We start from the raw sequence: 19474 nt of genomic DNA, 5'->3' as shown, positions 1-19474 counted from the left end.
ACTGGCTCTGCCATCACACCAGGCCAGTGGTGTGGGACACAGTAGAGGGAGCCCGGGGTAGAAGAGGCGCTGCATGACAGCGACAGCAGCGGGGCCTGTGCAGGCTGGTGCTCCCTTGGCAGAACATCTGCGCTCGCCCTGCGGTAGAGGACGGGGAAGAGAGAGAAGGCTGTTGCCCTGCAGTGCTCATGCACATGTGCAAGCCCACGTGTGCAGGTTAGTGAGGACTGGCAGGTTTCTTGGACAGGCGCTGGGAAGGCAGTCAGGTGTCGGGTGGCCTGAGGGTCCTGACCTCTTCTTCCTCAGCCAAAGTGCCGCGAGTCCCAGAATCACACAATGGTCGTTGTTGGAGGGAACCTCTGGAGATTATCCAGTCCAACGCCCTGCAAAAGCAGGCTGTGCTAGAGCAGGTTGCACAAAATCCTGTGCAGGTGGTGCTGGAATGTCTCCAGAGGCCTCTCTGGGCAGCCGGTGCCAGTGATCTTAAGCTGGAGTGCTGTGCAAGGGTCCCTGTGCTGGTGGGGGGCAGTGGCTGGGCTAGCTGCAAGATCAAGGCACTGCAAAGGGGCAAGGAGATGATGAGCACAACAAGCCCATGCCACGCTCCCTGCCTCCCCACGTGACGGTGCCTGTGCCCACGTCCCTGGTGGCTGTGGAGGCCACCTGGCACTGGGCACCCTTTCCCCTGGCTACCCGGAGGCTGCCTTAGGCTCTCTCTAGTCCACTCAGGCCCCCTTCTGAGGCCTTCGTTGCACCCCAGACCCCTCTGCAGAGCCTCAAGCCCTCAAAAAAAGCCCACCGGACGGGGGGCCTGGTCCCCTAGTCTCGACCATTCCACTCGAGTCCCCGCGGCACCCCTCCATAGGGGTCTGGTATGGCCCAGGCCTCCGGTTGCTCCTCTAGCGTGGCCGCTACTACAGCCAGGAGGCAGCCAGGGAGGGGGGCAACTGCCGAGCAGCAGCAGCAGCAGCCTCTTTGCTCCCACTCAAAGCTCATGGCGCTCCCTGCAGCCACTGCAGCCGTAGGCTTGGGCTTGGAAACATGGTGCAGCTGTGAAAGCAGAGCAGCCTGGGGAAGCCCAGGAACTCCGTGGCGTGAGCAAAGGCCCCAGCTCGTGGATTTCCCCTGAAGCCCAGCTGGCCCTGAGAGGCCACTTTCAAGCTGGCTTGCGCCTGGTACAGAAGCCCACAGGGATGCCAGCAGGAGCCAGCCCAAGGCATTCTCTGCTTCCAACTGCCACCCCCAAGGCCCTGAGCCCTCCTATGACCTGCCTGCCTTCCTTCCACTGTTCCCTCATGCTTCTCTCGGAGCAGGCAGAGCTTCAGCCCTTTGCGGTGACCCTTTGTGCCCGACTTGGCAGCCTGCCTCCTTCGGCAGGTGCCGGCTCTGGAAGTCCTTGCCTCGCACAGGAGACTGCAGTGCACTGGCGCATGGTTAGCCATGCCAACGGAAACACTTTATTGCAAGAAGGCAGCCTGCTGAGTTCTGCCGTTGTGAGCAGCGCGGGCAGGACAGAGCAGGCCTTTGTCACTGAGGCTGCCTTTCATCAGCAGGGATTGCCCCAGCAGGAAACGGTCGTCGTGCGCTGCAGCCTGCCCTGCATGCTGCTCACGGTGCTGCTCCAAGCTATTTCGCCCTTAGGTACTGCAGGAGCTCCTGCAGCCGAGTAAAGAAGTCCAGCAGCTTCTGGACTGGAAACGGGCAGGGTGGAAACCGGCTCGATTCTGTTGGCCTTGGCCTTGGCCTTGGCCTTGGCCTCTGAACGGGGGTGTAGGTGAAGACTGGCTGTGGCCTTGCAGTAGTGGTTACTGCTGGGCGCAGGCCCATCTGCGCCAGGATCCAGTCGTAGAAGTGCTGGGTGGAGGTGTAGACTCCGGGCTTCCTTGCTCTCGCACAGCCCGTCCCCCAGCTGGTCACGCCAACAAGCCAGAAGTAGTCGGCGCTCTTGTCTTGGCACACGAGAGGCCCACCGCTGTCCCCCTGCAGCACAGGAGAGAGGACGAAGGGGTTGTTGGGTGGCCACCGTCAGCCCGGTGGCTGGCTCCTTCTCTCTCACGGCACCTGCCAGAGCTGCATTCAGTGGCCAGCCAAGCTCTGTAGAAGCTTGCCTGGCAGGGGGCGGTGGGCCTGTAAGGCAGGGCTCGCTCTCACCGCTCTTCACGGTGGTGGTGAAGGTGTGTCAGACGGCTGGGATGGTGGAGCTGTGGGCTGCCAAGGGCACCGCGTGGGCCTTCTGGGCAGCGTGCCAAGCCTCTGGGACAAGGCGGGCAGGCCCTGGGCAAGGGCCTGCCCATGGGGAAGGGCGGGGTAAGGCCCTCAGCGGTGGGGACCCAGCCATGGGAGTGTGAGTGGCCAGCAAAAGGCCGTGATGGCGCACGTTTGGGCGGTTGTGGCGGGGCTGCCTGTGCTGCCGGGGCTTGGCTTGTAGCACGCTCCTACCTGGCAGGTGTCGATGCCGCCCTGCGGATAGCCAGCACACATGTTGTGGGTGTGGATGGCCCCCCTGTACCAGCCGCTGCTGTTACAGACCCTGGCATCAATGAGGTGGACCTGGGCCTCCTGCAGCACGTATGCCGATCCTCCAGCTGTGAAGAGCACAGAAAGGAATGAACACCCAGCCGCTGATTGCCAGTTCTCCTCCCGCGTCTGGCTGAAGCGCTCCCCCGGGGCTCGGCTTTGCATGCCGACAGGCGCTGGACCGCTCTTGCCTTTCTGCCTTGCTCTGGGTCAATGGCTCCGGCCCCTCTCTGGAAGAGAGAGGCATATGCCCCCACAGCCTGACACTGGCTTTCGCCTCTGCCGTCAGGAAGCGCATCCTCCTTCCCCAAGCTGGCCAAGCTTGCACTGGCACCGCCACTGCGTTTGGGCCACTCACCTCTTGCTTTCCTGGCACCCCAGCCACTGACGTAGCAGGCTGTCAGCTCTGAGACTCTCAGCGAGGCGTCAGGCACACAGGCAAGCTGTACGTAGCTGTTGCACTGGACAGGCTGGTCCAGCTCCAGCAAGGCAATGTCGTTCCTCTGCGTGACGTTCCAGTAGTGCTGGTGAACCAGCAGCCGCCTGACGGCGCGCACCTGAGCCTCAGGGCCCAGCTGAGTCAGCTGGGTGGCACCGAGCACCACGCGCAAGACGGTGATGTCCCTGGAAGGCAGATGGAGAGAGGGCTCAGAGGGAGCGCAGCCACGTGCTGCAGCAGCCCGGCACTTGCCCTGCCTTCTGCTCGACGAGGGAGAGAGGCAAGCAGCGCTAGGGAGGCTGCGACTGCCCTCGCGTGCCTTGGGCTCAAGCAGCGTTGAGCGGGAGGCTGCTGGGAAGCAGTGGCACGAGCCCAGCCTTCTCCTGAGCAGCCTCTCGGCGGGGCTCCGGAGTGCCCAGGCACTGGGCGTCCTGCAGGGCAAGGGGACGGCAGTAGCACGTGCCGCTGCGCTCAGGGCACCTGCTAGTGTTGTGGGGCTAGCCCCGAGCCCTGGTCCTCCTTACCTGACCTCGATGAAGCAGTGGGCTGCTGTGAGGACCCACTGTGGGCTGATGAGGGAGCCCCCGCAGATGTGCGCCGTGCCTCCTTCCACGAGAGCCTGGATGCTGACGATCCAGGGCCAGGCCCCCGGCAGGGCATCTGTGCCACCCACGACGCGCGACATGCCGTAGTGCAAAGCCATGGGACGAAGCCCGCAGCTCCCTCTGTAACCAGAAACTCCTTACTGTGCTGCTGGGTGGCTTGCGCCGTTGCGGCTGAAGGCCAGCCGTCTTCCCTCCCCACAAGGCATGGCCAGACGGGCCGAGGAAACCCGTGGGGCCAAAACCCGCTCCCCTCGCCCCGCTTTCTGCTTCAGCCCGCAGACCAGTTGTGCCGGCGGCCTGGCTGCTGTCAAGGCACTGAGCCTCCCACATGGCTTTCAGGAACCTGGGGGGTGGCCACGGGGGACAAGCAGGCCCCCTCCAGTGAAGCCCACAAGGCTTGCCCAACTCCCTCCCAGAGCCTCGGGCCACTTACCCACAGCTGTCCCATGTGCCGTGCACAGGACAGCACACGGCCAGCAGGACAACGAGGAGACACAGAAAATCCATCGCTGCCAGCGACATGTGGCAGCTGCAAGGACGAGGGCTTGTCGCCACCAGTACGGCTGCCGACGGACTGCCCGCAGGATTCCCGTTGCCCGGGGTTCCCTTGGACGTGGGACTGATGTCACAGAGTGCCTGGTTCCGGGTGCTGGGCGTGGTGGTGTCGGGGGTGGGGGGGTGGGGCAGGGGGGGGTGGGGCGGGGGGGTGAGGGTAGGGAGGGGAGGCAATAGGAGGGGCTCCAAGCAGGAGTGGAAGCAGAAGCTGGGATCACTTTGCCTTTGCAGTCTATGAAATCTGCTGGTTTGATGGTACGAACTTGTTACTGAATTGATCGTAAAAATCCCCAAAAGATATTTAGAGTGGACTGGAGGTGTTCCACATGTTGTGATAGCCCCTGTACAACAATTTTGCGCTGAATGGGCGCTGTCAGGCTCTACTGCCCTTCAAGTGGCTCTTGGCAATTTTCAAGGGCAAGTTCAGTACCATCATCCACCTCATCCACTTTGGGCAATGACTGTAGATCTAACTTTGCAGCCACGGCAACTGAGTTGGAGACCACCAATCAAAGGTGATACGGTATTTACAGATGGGTCTGGAAAAGTGGGAAAAGCCGCAGTGGCTTGGAAAAAAATGGGCAATGGCCTTCCCAAATTGTGCATCAGGAAGGATCATCGCAAGTCATGGCGTTGCAGGCTGCGGCCTTGGCATTTCTTTATTTCCCAGGCCCTGTTAATCTCATTACTGATTCAGCCTGTGTGGCAGCCCTCCTTTCCCAGTTGGAGCTGGCTGTCCATGGCCGTATCACCCATCCTAAGCTTTTTGGCAATTTTGACTGTAGTTCGGGAAGGGATTTGGAAACGCCGTTCTCCATTCTATGTTATGCATGTTACGGCCACACTTCCCTACGCGGTTCTGCAATCGATGGCAATGCTGGAGTTGATGCTCCAGGTTCTGTGGCTCTGTCGGTGCCTGTTCCTGAGGCCCACCTGCAGGTCGTGTTAGCCCACCAATTTTACCATCAGAATTGGCGATTCTTGTACCAACAGTTTGGCCAAAAGAGTCTCTCTCAGGCTGCTGCACGCAGCATTGTTGCAGCCTGTCCAGCCTGTCCAAACGGTATCCCCGTGCCCCGTTTTGGAGTTAATGGCAGAGGCCTTCAAGCTTTCCAACGCTGGTGTTACAACAGATGTAACTCATTACAATGCCGGTGGGGGATCCCCAGCAATTTGGTATTCCCCATTCCCCTGCGGGCCAAGCCATCGTTGAATGCATGAATGATACTCTTAAACGCCTGCTTGAAAAACAGAAAAGGGGAATGAGGGGAATGACCCAGAGGCACGTTCCGAGAAAGCATGCTATATTTTGAACTTTTTGAAAATCTCTGTCGACCGTGCGGTGCCTCCCATTGTACGATATTTTGTGTCAACTGGTGACAAGCAGCAAAAGCACCAAGGTGTCTTAGTACGCGGGAAAGACCCTCATACCAGGCATTGGTCAGGACCGCATGGATTGTTAACTTGGGGGAGAGGTGATGCTTGTGTTTCTACAGATGAAGGTCCGCGATGGGATACCTGCTCGCTGTGTGCGGCCTGAGCTTAGCGTGCCGGACCGTGGGAGCGCTGCTGCCGCCAGTCAACCCAACAACTGATGTGTGGGTCTCCTTAGCACAGCAACTGAACACATCCTGGCTTGGTGTGCCCTTCCTGACTTGCAAACAAGTGAATGTATGTGGGGAATGAAGAATCTTACTGAAAGCCTTGATATCGGGGACAAGGGATTACCTCTGTATGATGTTAATGCAAAAGAAGCTGATATTGTTTGCGCTTTGAATGTCGATGGTTGTCTTTATGTAGATGCTAACGTAGTAGGAGGCTACGATGGGACCATGACACCCACATAAATCAACACGTGAACATGTTGATAAGCATAATGCGCTTAAACGCAATATAGCTTTGGATGAAGCAGGTAATGATGTAGTTGATTTATGGAACTGACGGGAACGTATTGCAGTGGTTCTTCTCTTCTCCGGAGTAACAGCAGGGAAAGCATTCAAGAGTTAAATCACCTTGTTTGTTAGGCAGTTAAGAACGTGAGTCAAATTGGCCGCTATTACATACAAAACAGAGCAAGTATTGGCTTTTTGTTGTTGGCTCAAGGACATGGCTGTGAGGATTTTGATGGTACATGCTGCGCGGATTTTAGGCGCCCCATTGCAGCAACATGTTATCAAAACCTGAGAAAATGTCAGCCTTTTTGGCATCCATTCACTCAATTGGCAGTATCGTTTGTTTGCTATTGCCTTGGTTGCCGTCATGTTTGCAAGGGCCCTGCAGAACATGGAAAACCCGGTACTAGCTGTTCAAAAAAAAAAAAAAAAGGGGGGGGGGGGGGAGGGGGAGGGGGAGGGGGCCCCCGGTAATTGTAGAATCGTACGGAACAGAGACAGTGGGATAATGTGAGGTTGTGGCCTTGCTTTGGCGATGTGCAGCTGAGATCCTGCAGCAAAGAGTTCATAACTTTGAGGGAGTATGAGAAGAAACTAGGATGCAACAGAAACAAAGGAGGAATGTGATCTCACCTCTAGAAGATAAGGAAACAGCATGAACAGTAGAGAGTAGCCTAGAGTGAAGAGCGCTAAGGAACGTGTTGTATGAATTTGACTGATCGCTCAAACTCTATTCATAAGCAGCTTGCAGAGTTGAGAAAAAACGTACAGGCCATCAAGGCTGAGAACGGGTTAACGGACTGGCTACAGGGTTTAGGAATTACTGGAGGGTTAAAAGACTTGTTTCTGCGCGGGTTAACGATGTTATTTGCCATTGTAATCTCTTTGGTGATAATGGGCTGCGTGTGGAATTGCTTTATGAGAATGATGAACAGATTGATAAAAGGGGTCTGGATCGCTCAAAAACAAAAAGGGGGATTTGTGGAGTGGCTGGAAGACAACGGACATATTATGAGCAGTGCAGACCACGTAACTTTGTTGGAATAGCAGGCCGAGCAGGCCGCAGCTGTAACAAGCTGCAGGTGTTGTGAAGGACATATGCAAGGCCAAGAGAGACAAAGAGAATGTGTACTCGCCAGAGAGATAAGAGAGCTGGACAGAAAGGTGAGGAAAAACCAGAAGCCTGCACAAGGGGGGAGCAGCGTGTGGGCACCACACTGGGACCAATCCTAGGGGAGGTGGAAGCGTGTGAACGAGTCGTTTTAACCGATCGCCTTTTCCATATCAAAGCCTGCGTAGAGTCTGTATTTTTAGCTGGGGGTATAAATGGCTGTGAGTCTGTTAAGAGCATCTGTAGAGTATGAATTGCTGTGTATCCCTTAATAAAGTGGCACCAACTTGATCACATTGGTCGTATCAGTTGTGTCCGAGCCTTCTGCGTCAACAGGGTAGTGCCACTGGCTCTGCCATCACACCAGGCCAGTGGTGTGGGACACAGTAGAGGGAGCCCGGGGTAGAAGAGGCGCTGCATGACAGCGACAGCAGCGGGGCCTGTGCAGGCTGGTGCTCCCTTGGCAGAACATCTGCGCTCGCCCTGCGGTAGAGGACGGGGAAGAGAGAGAAGGCTGTTGCCCTGCAGTGCTCATGCACATGTGCAAGCCCACGTGTGCAGGTCCAACTTCTGTTAGTGAGGACTGGCAGGTTTCTTGGACAGGCACTGGGAAGGCAGTCAGGTGTCGGGTGGCCTGAGGGTCCTGACCTCTTCTTCCTCAGCCAAAGTGCCGCGAGTCCCAGAATCACACAATGGTCGTTGTTGGAGGGAACCTCTGGAGATTATCCAGTCCAACGCCCTGCAAAAGCAGGCTGTGCTAGAGCAGGTTGCACAAAATCCTGTGCAGGTGGTGCTGGAATGTCTCCAGAGGCCTCTCTGGGCAGCCGGTGCCAGTGATCTTAAGCTGGAGTGCTGTGCAAGGGTCCCTGTGCTGGTGGGGGGCAGTGCCTGGGCTAGCTGCAAGATCAAGGCACTGCAAAGGGGCAAGGAGATGATGAGCACAACAAGCCCATGCCATGCTCCCTGCCTCCCCACGTGACGGTGCCTGTGCCCAGGTCCCTGGTGGCTGTGGAGGCCACCTGGCACTGGGCACCCTTTCCCCTGGCTACTCGGAGGCTGCCTTAGGCTCTCTCTAGTCCACTCAGGCCCCCTTCTGAGGCCTTCGTTGCACCCCAGACCCCTCTGCAGAGCCTCAAGCCCTCAAAAAAAGCCTACCGGACGGGGGGCCTGGTCCCCTAGTCTCGACCATTCCACTCGAGTCCCCGCGGCACCCCTCCATAGGGGTCTGGTATGGCCCAGGCCTCCGGTTGCTCCTCTAGCGTGGCCGCTACTACAGCCAGGAGGCAGCCAGGGAGGGGGGCAACTGCCGAGCAGCAGCAGCAGCAGCCTCTTTGCTCCCACTCAAAGCTCAAGGCGCTCCCTGCAGCCACTGCAGCCGTAGGCTTGGGCTTGGAAACATGGTGCAGCTGTGAAAGCAGAGCAGCCTGGGGAAGCCCAGGAACTCCGTGGCGTGAGCAAAGGCCCCAGCTCGTGGATTTCCCCTGAAGCCCAGCTGGCCCTGAGAGGCCACTTTCAAGCTGGCTTGCGCCTGGTACAGAAGCCCACAGGGATGCCAGCAGGAGCCAGCCCAAGGCATTCTCTGCTTCCAACTGCCACCCCCAAGGCCCTGAGCCCTCCTATGACCTGCCTGCCTTCCTTCCACTGTTCCCTCATGCTTCTCTCGGAGCAGGCAGAGCTTCAGCCCTTTGCGGTGACCCTTTGTGCCCGACTTGGCAGCCTGCCTCCTTCGGCAGGTGCCGGCTCTGGAAGTCCTTGCCTCGCACAGGAGACTGCAGTGCACTGGCGCATGGTTAGCCATGCCAACGGAAACACTTTATTGCAAGAAGGCAGCCTGCTGAGTTCTGCCGTTGTGAGCAGCGCGGGCAGGACAGAGCAGGCCTTTGTCACTGAGGCTGCCTTTCATCAGCAGGGATTGCCCCAGCAGGAAACGGTCGTCGTGCGCTGCAGCCTGCCCTGCATGCTGCTCACGGTGCTGCTCCAAGCTATTTCGCCCTTAGGTACTGCAGGAGCTCCTGCAGCCGAGTAAAGAAGTCCAGCAGCTTCTGGACTGGAAACGGGCAGGGTGGAAACCGGCTCGATTCTGTTGGCCTTGGCCTTGGCCTTGGCCTTGGCCTCTGAACGGGGGTGTAGGTGAAGACTGGCTGTGGCCTTGCAGTAGTGGTTACTGCTGGGCGCAGGCCCATCTGCGCCAGGATCCAGTCGTAGAAGTGCTGGGTGGAGGTGTAGACTCCGGGCTTCCTTGCTCTCGCACAGCCCGTCCCCCAGCTGGTCACGCCAACAAGCCAGAAGTAGTCGGCGCTCTTGTCTTGGCACACGAGAGGCCCACCGCTGTCCCCCTGCAGCACAGGAGAGAGGACGAAGGGGTTGTTGGGTGGCCACCGTCAGCCTGGTGGCTGGCTCCTTCTCTCTCACGGCACCTGCCAGAGCTGCATTCAGTGGCCAGCACAAGCTCTGTAGAAGCTTGCCTGGCAGGGGGCGGTGGGCCTGTAAGGCAGGGCTCGCTCTCACTGCTCTTCACGGTGGTGGTGAAGGTGTGTCAGACGGCTGGGATGGTGGAGCTGTGGGCTGCCAAGGGCACCGCGTGGGCCTTCTGGGCAGCGTGCCAAGCCTCTGGGACAAGGCGGGCAGGCCCTGGGCAAGGGCCTGCCCATGGGGAAGGGCGGGTAAGGCCCTCAGCGGTGGGGACCCAGCCATGGGAGTGTGAGTGGCCAGCAAAAGGCCGTGATGGCGCACGTTTGGGCGGTTGTGGCGGGGCTGCCTGTGCTGCCGGGGCTTGGCTTGTAGCACGCTCCTACCTGGCAGGTGTCGATGCCGCCCTGCGGATAGCCAGCACACATGTTGTGGGTGTGGATGGCCCCCCTGTACCAGCCGCTGCTGTTACAGACCCTGGCATCAATGAGGTGGACCTGGGCCTCCTGCAGCACGTATGCCGATCCTCCAGCTGTGAAGAGCACAGAAAGGAATGAACACCCAGCCGCTGATTGCCAGTTCTCCTCCCGCGTCTGGCTGAAGCGCTCCCCCGGGGCTCGGCTTTGCATGCCGACAGGCGCTGGACCGCTCTTGCCTTTCTGCCTTGCTCTGGGTCAATGGCTCCGGCCCCTCTCTGGAAGAGAGAGGCATATGCCCCCACAGCCTGACACTGGCTTTCGCCTCTGCCGTCAGGAAGCGCGTCCTCCTTCCCCAAGCTGGCCAAGCTTGCACTGGCACCGCCACTGCGTTTGGGCCACTCACCTCTTGCTTTCCTGGCACCCCAGCCACTGACGTAGCAGGCTGTCAGCTCTGAGACTCTCAGCGAGGCGTCGGGCACACAGGCAAGCTGTACGTAGCTGTTGCACTGGACAGGCTGGTCCAGCTCCAGCAAGGCAATGTCGTTCCTCTGCGTGACGTTCCAGTAGTGCTGGTGAACCAGCAGCCGCCTGACGGCGCGCACCTGAGCCTCAGGGCCCAGCTGAGTCAGCTGGGTGGCACCGAGCACCACGCGCAAGACGGTGATGTCCCTGGAAGGCAGATGGAGAGAGGGCTCAGAGGGAGCGCAGCCACGTGCTGCAGCAGCCCGGCACTTGCCCTGCCTTCTGCTCGACGAGGGAGAGAGGCAAGCAGCGCTAGGGAGGCTGCGACTGCCCTCGCGTGCCTTGGGCTCAAGCAGCGTTGAGCGGCAGGCTGCTGGGAAGCAGTGGCACGAGCCCAGCCTTCTCCTGAGCAGCCTCTCGGCGGGGCTCCGGAGTGCCCAGGCACTGGGCGTCCTGCAGGGCAAGGGGACGGCAGTAGCACGTGCCGCTGCGCTCAGGGCACCTGCTAGTGTTGTGGGGCTAGCCCCGAGCCCTGGTCCTCCTTACCTGACCTCGATGAAGCAGTGGGCTGCTGTGAGGACCCACTGTGGGCTGATGAGGGAGCCCCCGCAGATGTGCGCCGTGCCTCCTTCCACGAGAGCCTGGATGCTGACGATCCAGGGCCAGGCCCCCGGCAGGGCATCTGTGCCACCCACGACGCGCGACATGCCGTAGTGCAAAGCCATGGGACGAAGCCCGCAGCTCCCTCTGTAACCAGAAACTCCTTACTGTGCGGCTGGGTGGCTTGCGCCGTTGCGGCTGAAGGCCAGCCGTCTTCCCTCCCCACAAGGCATGGCCAGACGGGCCGAGGAAACCCGTGGGGCCAAAACCCGCTCCCCTCGCCCCGCTTTCTGCTTCAGCCCGCAGACCAGTTGTGCCGGCGGCCTGGCTGCTGTCAAGGCACTGAGCCTCCCACATGGCTTTCAGGAACCTGGGGGGTGGCCACGGGGGACAAGCAGGCCCCCTCCAGTGAAGCCCACAAGGCTTGCCCAACTCCCTCCCAGAGCCTCGGGCCACTTACCCACAGCTGTCCCATGTGCCGTGCACAGGACAGCACACGGCCAGCAGGACAACGAGGAGACGCAGAAAATCCATCGCTGCCAGCGACATGTGGCAGCTGCAAGGACGAGGGCTTGTCGCCACCAGTACGGCTGCCGACGGACTGCCCGCAGGATTCCCGTTGCCCGGGGTTCCCTTGGACGTGGGACTGATGTCACAGAGTGCCTGGTTCCGGGTGCTGGGCGTGGTGGTGTCGGGGGGGGGGGGGGGGGTGGGGCAGGGGGGGTGGGGCGGGGGGGTGAGGGTAGGGAGGGGAGGCAATAGGAGGGGTTCCAAGCAGGAGTGGAGGCAGAAGCTGGGATCACTTTGCCTTTGCAGTCTATGAAATCTGCTGGTTTGATGGTACGAACTTGTTACTGAATTGATCGTAAAAATCCCCAAAAGATATTTAGAGTGGACTGGAGGTGTTCCACATGTTGTGATAGCCCCTGTACAACAATTTTGCGCTGAATGGGCGCTGTCAGACTCTACTGCCCTTCAAGTGGCTCTTGGCAATTTTCAAGGGCAAGTTCAGTACCATCATCCACCTCATCCACTTTGGGCAATGACTGTAGATCTAACTTTGCAGCCACGGCAACTGAGTTGGAGACCACCAATCAAAGGTGATACGGTATTTACAGATGGGTCTGGAAAAGTGGGAAAAGCCGCAGTGGCTTGGAAAAAAATGGGCAATGGCCTTCCCAAATTGTGCATCAGGAAGGATCATCGCAAGTCATGGCGTTGCGGGCTGCGGCCTTGGCATTTCTTTATTTCCCAGGCCCTGTTAATCTCATTACTGATTCAGCCTGTGTGGCAGCCCTCCTTTCCCAGTTGGAGCTGGCTGTCCATGGCCGTATCACCCATCCTAAGCTTTTTGGCAATTTTGACTGTAGTTCGGGAAGGGATTTGGAAACGCCGTTCTCCATTCTATGTTATGCATGTTACGGCCACACTTCCCTACGCGGTTCTGCAATCGATGGCAATGCTGGAGTTGATGCTCCAGGTTCTGTGGCTCTGTCGGTGCCTGTTCCTGAGGCCCACCTGCAGGTCGTGTTAGCCCACCAATTTTACCATCAGAATTGGCGATTCTTGTACCAACAGTTTGGCCAAAAGAGTCTCTCTCAGGCTGCTGCACGCAGCATTGTTGCAGCCTGTCCAGCCTGTCCAAACGGTATCCCCGTGCCCCGTTTTGGAGTTAATGGCAGAGGCCTTCAAGCTTTCCAACGCTGGTGTTACAACAGATGTAACTCATTACAATGCCGGTGGGGGATCCCCAGCAATTTGGTATTCCCCATTCCCCTGCGGGCCAAGCCATCGTTGAATGCATGAATGATACTCTTAAACGCCTGCTTGAAAAACAGAAAAGGGGAATGAGGGGAATGACCCAGAGGCACGTTCCGAGAAAGCATGCTATATTTTGAACTTTTTGAAAATCTCTGTCGACCGTGCGGTGCCTCCCATTGTACGATATTTTGTGTCAACTGGTGACAAGCAGCAAAAGCACCAAGGTGTCTTAGTACGCGGGAAAGACCCTCATACCAGGCATTGGTCAGGACCGCATGGATTGTTAACTTGGGGGAGAGGTGATGCTTGTGTTTCTACAGATGAAGGTCCGCGATGGGATACCTGCTCGCTGTGTGCGGCCTGAGCTTAGCGTGCCGGACCGTGGGAGCGCTGCTGCCGCCAGTCAACCCAACAACTGATGTGTGGGTCTCCTTAGCACAGCAACTGAACACATCCTGGCTTGGTGTGCCCTTCCTGACTTGCAAACAAGTGAATGTATGTGGGGAATGAAGAATCTTACTGAAAGCCTTGATATCGGGGACAAGGGATTACCTCTGTATGATGTTAATGCAAAAGAAGCTGATATCGTTTGCGCTTTGAATGTCGATAGTTGTCTTTATGTAGATGCTAACGTAGTAGGAGGCTACGATGGGACCACGACACCCACATAAATCAACACGTGAACATGTTGATAAGCATAATGCGCTTAAACGCAATATAGCTTTGGATGAAGCAGGTAATGATGTAGTTGATTTATGGAACTGACGGGAACGTATTGCAGTGGTTCTTCTCTTCTCCGGAGTAACAGCAGGGAAAGCATTCAAGAGTTAAATCACCTTGTTTGTTAGGCAGTTAAGAACGTGAGTCAAATTGGCCGCTATTACATACAAAACAGAGCAAGTATTGGCTTTTTGTTGTTGGCTCAAGGACATGGCTGTGAGGATTTTGATGGTACATGCTGCGCGGATTTTAGGCGCCCCATTGCAGCAACATGTTATCAAAACCTGAGAAAATGTCAGCCTTTTTGGCATCCATTCACTCAATTGGCAGTATCGTTTGTTTGCTATTGCCTTGGTTGCCGTCATGTTTGCAAGGGCCCTGCAGAACATGGAAAACCCGGTACTAGCTGTTCAAAAAAAAAAAAAAAGGGGGGGGGGGGAGGGGGAGGGGGAGGGGGAGGGGGGCCCCGGTAATTGTAGAATCGTACGGAACAGAGACAGTGGGATAATGTGAGGTTGTGGCCTTGCTTTGGCCATGTGCAGCTGAGATCCTGCAGCAAAGAGTTCATAACTTTGAGGGAGTATGAGAAGAAACTAGGATGCGACAGAAACAAAGGAGGAATGTGATCTCACCTCTAGAAGATAAGGAAACAGCATGAACAGTAGAGAGTAGCCTAGAGTGAAGAGCGCTAAGGAACGTGTTGTATGAATTTGACTGATCGCTCAAACTCTATTCATAAGCAGCTTGCAGAGTTGAGAAAAAACGTACAGGCCATCAAGGCTGAGAACGGGTTAACGGACTGGCTACAGGGTTTAGGAATTACTGGAGGGTTAAAAGACTTGTTTCTGCGCGGGTTAACGATGTTATTTGCCATTGTAATCTCTTTGGTGATAATGGGCTGCGTGTGGAATTGCTTTATGAGAATGATGAACAGATTGATAAAAGGGGTCTGGATCGCTCAAAAACAAAAAGGGGGATTTGTGGAGTGGCTGGAAGACAACGGACATATTATGAGCAGTGCAGACCACGTAACTTTGTTGGAATAGCAGGCCGAGCAGGCCGCAGCTGTAACAAGCTGCAGGTGTTGTGAAGGACATATGCAAGGCCAAGAGAGACAAAGAGACTGTGTACTCGCCAGAGAGATAAGAGAGCTGGACAGAAAGGTGAGGAAAAACCGGATGCCTGCACAAGGGGGGAGCAGCGTGTGGGCACCACACTGGGACCAATCCTAGGGGAGGTGGAAGCGTGTGAACGAGTCGTTTTAACCGATCACCTTTTCCATACCAAAGCCTGCGTAGAGTGTGTATTTTTAGCTGGGGGTATAAATGGCTGTGAGTCTGTTAAGAGCATCTGTAGAGTATGAATTGCTGTGTATCCCTTAATAAAGTGGCACCAACTTGATCACATTGGTCGTATCAGTTGTGTCCGAGCCTTCTGCGTCAACAGGGTAGTGCCACTGGCTCTGCCATCACACCAGGCCAGTGGTGTGGGACACAGTAGAGGGAGCCCGGGGTAGAAGAGGCGCTGCATGACAGCGACAGCAGCGGGGCCTGTGCAGGCTGGTGCTCCCTTGGCAGAACATCTGCGCTCGCCCTGCGGTAGAGGACGGGGAAGAGAGAGAAGGCTGTTGCCCTGCAGTGCTCATGCACATGTGCAAGCCCACGTGTGCAGGTCCAACTTCTGTTAGTGAGGACTGGCAGGTTTCTTGGACAGGCACTGGGAAGGCAGTCAGGTGTCGGGTGGCCTGAGGGTCCTGACCTCTTCTTCCTCAGCCAAAGTGCCGCGAGTCCCAGAATCACACAATGGTCATTGTTGGAGGGAACCTCTGGAGATTATCCAGTCCAACGCCCTGCAAAAGCAGGCTGTGCTAGAGCAGGTTGCACAAAATCCTGTGCAGGTGGTGCTGGAATGTCTCCAGAGGCCTCTCTGGGCAGCCGGGTGCCAGTGATCTTAAGCTGGAGTGCTGTGCAAGGGTCCCTGTGCTGGTGGGGGGCAGTGCCTGGGCTAGCTGCAAGATCAAGGCACTGCAAAGGGGCAAGGAGATGATGAGCACAACAAGCCCATGCCACGCTCCCTGCCTCCCCACGTGACGGTGCCTGTGCCCAGGTCCCTGGTGGCTGTGGAGGCCACCTGGCACTGGGCACCCTTTCCCCTGGCTACCCGGAGGCTGCCTTAGGCTCTCTCTAGTCCACTCAGGCCCCCTTCTGAGGCCTTCGTTGCACCCCAGACCCCTCTGCAGAGCCTCAAGCCCTCAAAAAAAGCCCACCGGACGGGGGGCCTGGTCCCCTAGTCTCGACCATTCCACTCGAGTCCCCGCGGCACCCCTCCATAGGGGTCTGGTATGGCCCAGGCCTCCGGTTGCTCCTCTAGCGTGGCCGCTACTACAGCCAGGAGGCAGCCAGGGAGGGGGGGCAACTGCCGAGCAGCAGCAGCAGCAGCCTCTTTGCTCCCACTCAAAGCTCAAGGCGCTCCCTGCAGCCAGTGCAGCCGTAGGCTTGGGCTTGGAAACATGGTGCAGCTGTGAAAGCAGAGCAGCCTGGGGAAGCCCAGGAACTCCGTGGCGTGAGCAAAGGCCCCAGCTCGTGGATTTCCCCTGAAGCCCAGCTGGCCCTGAGAGGCCACTTTCAAGCTGGCTTGCGCCTGGTACAGAAGCCCACAGGGATGCCAGCAGGAGCCAGCCCAAGGCATTCTCTGCTTCCAACTGCCACCCCCAAGGCCCTGAGCCCTCCTATGACCTGCCTGCCTTCCTTCCACTGTTCCCTCATGCTTCTCTCGGAGCAGGCAGAGCTTCAGCCCTTTGCGGTGACCCTTTGTGCCCGACTTGGCAGCCTGCCTCCTTCGGCAGGTGCCGGCTCTGGAAGTCCTTGCCTCGCACAGGAGACTGCAGTGCACTGGCGCATGGTTAGCCATGCCAACGGAAACACTTTATTGCAAGAAGGCAGCCTGCTGAGTTCTGCCGTTGTGAGCAGCGCGGGCAGGACAGAGCAGGCCTTTGTCACTGAGGCTGCCTTTCATCAGCAGGGATTGCCCCAGCAGGAAACGGTCGTCGGTGCGCTGCAGCCTGCCCTGCATGCTGCTCACGGTGCTGCTCCAAGCTATTTCGCCCTTAGGTACTGCAGGAGCTCCTGCAGCCGAGTAAAGAAGTCCAGCAGCTTCTGGACTGGAAACGGGCAGGGTGGAAACCGGCTCGATTCTGTTGGCCTTGGCCTTGGCCTTGGCCTTGGCCTCTGAACGGGGGTGTAGGTGAAGACTGGCTGTGGCCTTGCAGTAGTGGTTACTGCTGGGCGCAGGCCCATCTGCGCCAGGATCCAGTCGTAGAAGTGCTGGGTGGAGGTGTAGACTCCGGGCTTCCTTGCTCTCGCACAGCCCGTCCCCCAGCTGGTCACGCCAACAAGCCAGAAGTAGTCGGCGCTCCTGTCTTGGCACACGAGAGGCCCACCGCTGTCCCCCTGCAGCACAGGAGAGAGGACGAAGGGGTTGTTGGGTGGCCACCGTCAGCCCGGTGGCTGGCTCCTTCTCTCTCACGGCACCTGCCAGAGCTGCATTCAGTGGCCAGCCAAGCTCTGTAGAAGCTTGCCTGGCAGGGGGCGGTGGGCCTGTAAGGCAGGGCTCGCTCTCACCGCTCTTCACGGTGGTGGTGAAGGTGTGTCAGACGGCTGGGATGGTGGAGCTGTGGGCTGCCAAGGGCACCGCGTGGGCCTTCTGGGCAGCGTGCCAAGCCTCTGGGACAAGGCGGGCAGGCCCTGGGCAAGGGCCTGCCCATGGGGAAGGGCGGGTAAGGCCCTCAGCGGTGGGGACCCAGCCATGGGAGTGTGAGTGGCCAGCAAAAGGCCGTGATGGCGCACGTTTGGGCGGTTGTGGCGGGGCTGCCTGTGCTGCCGGGGCTTGGCTTGTAGCACGCTCCTACCTGGCAGGTGTCGATGCCGCCCTGCGGATAGCCAGCACACATGTTGTGGGTGTGGATGGCCCCCCTGTACCAGCCGCTGCTGTTACAGACCCTGGCATCAATGAGGTGGACCTGGGCCTCCTGCAGCACGTATGCCGATCCTCCAGCTGTGAAGAGCACAGAAAGGAATGAACACCCAGCCGCTGATTGCCAGTTCTCCTCCCGCGTCTGGCTGAAGCGCTCCCCCGGGGCTCGGCTTTGCATGCCGACAGGCGCTGGACCGCTCTTGCCTTTCTGCCTTGCTCTGGGTCAATGGCTCCGGCCCCTCTCTGGAAGAGAGAGGCATATGCCCCCACAGCCTGACACTGGCTTTCGCCTCTGCCGTCAGGAAGCGCATCCTCCTTCCCCAAGCTGGCCAAGCTTGCACTGGCACCGCCACTGCGTTTGGGCCACTCACCTCTTGCTTTCCTGGCACCCCAGCCACTGACGTAGCAGGCTGTCAGCTCTGAGACTCTCAGCGAGGCGTCGGGCACACAGGCAAGCTGTACGTAGCTGTTGCACTGGACAGGCTGGTCCAGCTCCAGCAAGGCAATGTCGTTGCTCTGCGTGACGTTCCAGTAGTGCTGGTGAACCAGCAGCCGCCTGACGGCGCGCACCTGAGCCTCAGGGCCCAGCTGAGTCAGCTGGGTGGCACCGAGCACCACGCGCAAGACGGTGATGTCCCTGGAAGGCAGATGGAGAGAGGGCTCAGAGGGAGCGCAGCCACGTGCTGCAGCAGCCCGGCACTTGCCCTGCCTTCTGCTCGACGAGGGAGAGAGGCAAGCAGCGCTAGGGAGGCTGCGACTGCCCTCGCGTGCCTTGGGCTCAAGCAGCGTTGAGCGGCAGGCTGCTGGGAAGCAGTGGCACGAGCCCAGCCTTCTCCTGAGCAGCCTCTCGGCGGGGCTCCGGAGTGCCCAGGCACTGGGCGTCCTGCAGGGCAAGGGGACGGCAGTAGCACGTGCCGCTGCGCTCAGGGCACCTGCTAGTGTTGTGGGGCTAGCCCCGAGCCCTGGTCCTCCTTACCTGACCTCGATGAAGCAGTGGGCTGCTGTGAGGACCCACTGTGGGCTGATGAGGGAGCCCCCACAGATGTGCGCCGTGCCTCCTTCCACGAGAGCCTGGATGCTGACGATCCAGGGCCAGGCCCCCGGCAGGGCATCTGTGCCACCCACGACGCGCGACATGCCGTAGTGCAAAGCCATGGGACGAAGCCCGCAGCTCCCTCTGTAACCAGAAACTCCTTACTGTGCTGCTGGGTGGCTTGCGCCGTTGCGGCTGAAGGCCAGCCGTCTTCCCTCCCCACAAGGCATGGCCAGACGGGCCGAGGAAACCCGTGGGGCCAAAACCCGCTCCCCTCGCCCCGCTTTCTGCTTCAGCCCGCAGACCAGTTGTGCCGGCGGCCTGGCTGCTGTCAAGGCACTGAGCCTCCCACATGGCTTTCAGGAACCTGGGGGGTGGCCACGGGGGACAAGCAGGCCCCCTCCAGTGAAGCCCACAAGGCTTGCCCAACTCCCTCCCAGAGCCTCGGGCCACTTACCCACAGCTGTCCCATGTGCCGTGCACAGGACAGCACACGGCCAGCAGGACAACGAGGAGACGCAGAAAATCCATCGCTGCCAGCGACATGTGGCAGCTGCAAGGACGAGGGCTTGTCGCCACCAGTACGGCTGCCGACGGACTGCCCGCAGGATTCCCGTTGCCCGGGGTTCCCTTGGACGTGGGACTGATGTCACAGAGTGCCTGGTTCCGGGTGCTGGGCGTGGTGGTGTCGGGGGGGGGGTGGGGGTGGGGCAGGGGGGGTGGGGCGGGGGGGTGAGGGTAGGGAGGGGAGGCAATAGGAGGGGTTCCAAGCAGGAGTGGAGGCAGAAGCTGGGATCACTTTGCCTTTGCAGTCTATGAAATCTGCTGGTTTGATGGTACGAACTTGTTACTGAATTGATCGTAAAAATCCCCAAAAGATATTTAGAGTGGACTGGAGGTGTTCCACATGTTGTGATAGCCCCTGTACAACAATTTTGCGCTGAATGGGCGCTGTCAGACTCTACTGCCCTTCAAGTGG

At 58.6% G+C, this 19474-nt stretch overlaps 2 protein-coding genes across 2 annotated transcripts; both read right to left on the bottom strand.

Moving 5' to 3' along the window:
* Nucleotides 1-1626: 1626 nt before the first annotated feature.
* LOC130142095 (acrosin-like) lies at nucleotides 1627-11675 on the bottom strand. The gene is made up of 9 exons (XM_056323546.1): nucleotides 11470-11675; nucleotides 10956-11156; nucleotides 10351-10616; nucleotides 9915-10060; nucleotides 9226-9455; nucleotides 3481-3681; nucleotides 2858-3141; nucleotides 2440-2579; nucleotides 1627-1980 (listed from the first exon to the last, which is right to left on the bottom strand). Exons 1-9 carry the CDS (start codon nucleotides 11556-11558, stop codon nucleotides 1627-1629), a joined length of 1911 nt encoding a protein of 636 aa, XP_056179521.1. The 5' UTR covers nucleotides 11559-11675.
* Nucleotides 11676-15776: 4101 nt separating this feature from the next.
* LOC130142094 (acrosin-like) lies at nucleotides 15777-19158 on the bottom strand. The gene is made up of 6 exons (XM_056323545.1): nucleotides 18953-19158; nucleotides 18439-18639; nucleotides 17834-18099; nucleotides 17398-17543; nucleotides 16678-16939; nucleotides 15777-15871 (listed from the first exon to the last, which is right to left on the bottom strand). The coding sequence occupies exons 1-6, from the start codon at nucleotides 19039-19041 to the stop codon at nucleotides 15777-15779; spliced, it is 1059 nt and encodes a 352-aa protein (XP_056179520.1). The 5' UTR covers nucleotides 19042-19158.
* Nucleotides 19159-19474: the final 316 nt, after the last annotated feature.

This window comes from Falco biarmicus, chromosome W, assembly GCF_023638135.1.
Source record: "Falco biarmicus isolate bFalBia1 chromosome W, bFalBia1.pri, whole genome shotgun sequence".
Taxonomy (NCBI): Eukaryota; Metazoa; Chordata; class Aves; order Falconiformes; family Falconidae; genus Falco; species Falco biarmicus.
This window is presented reverse-complemented; position numbering and strand designations above follow the sequence as displayed.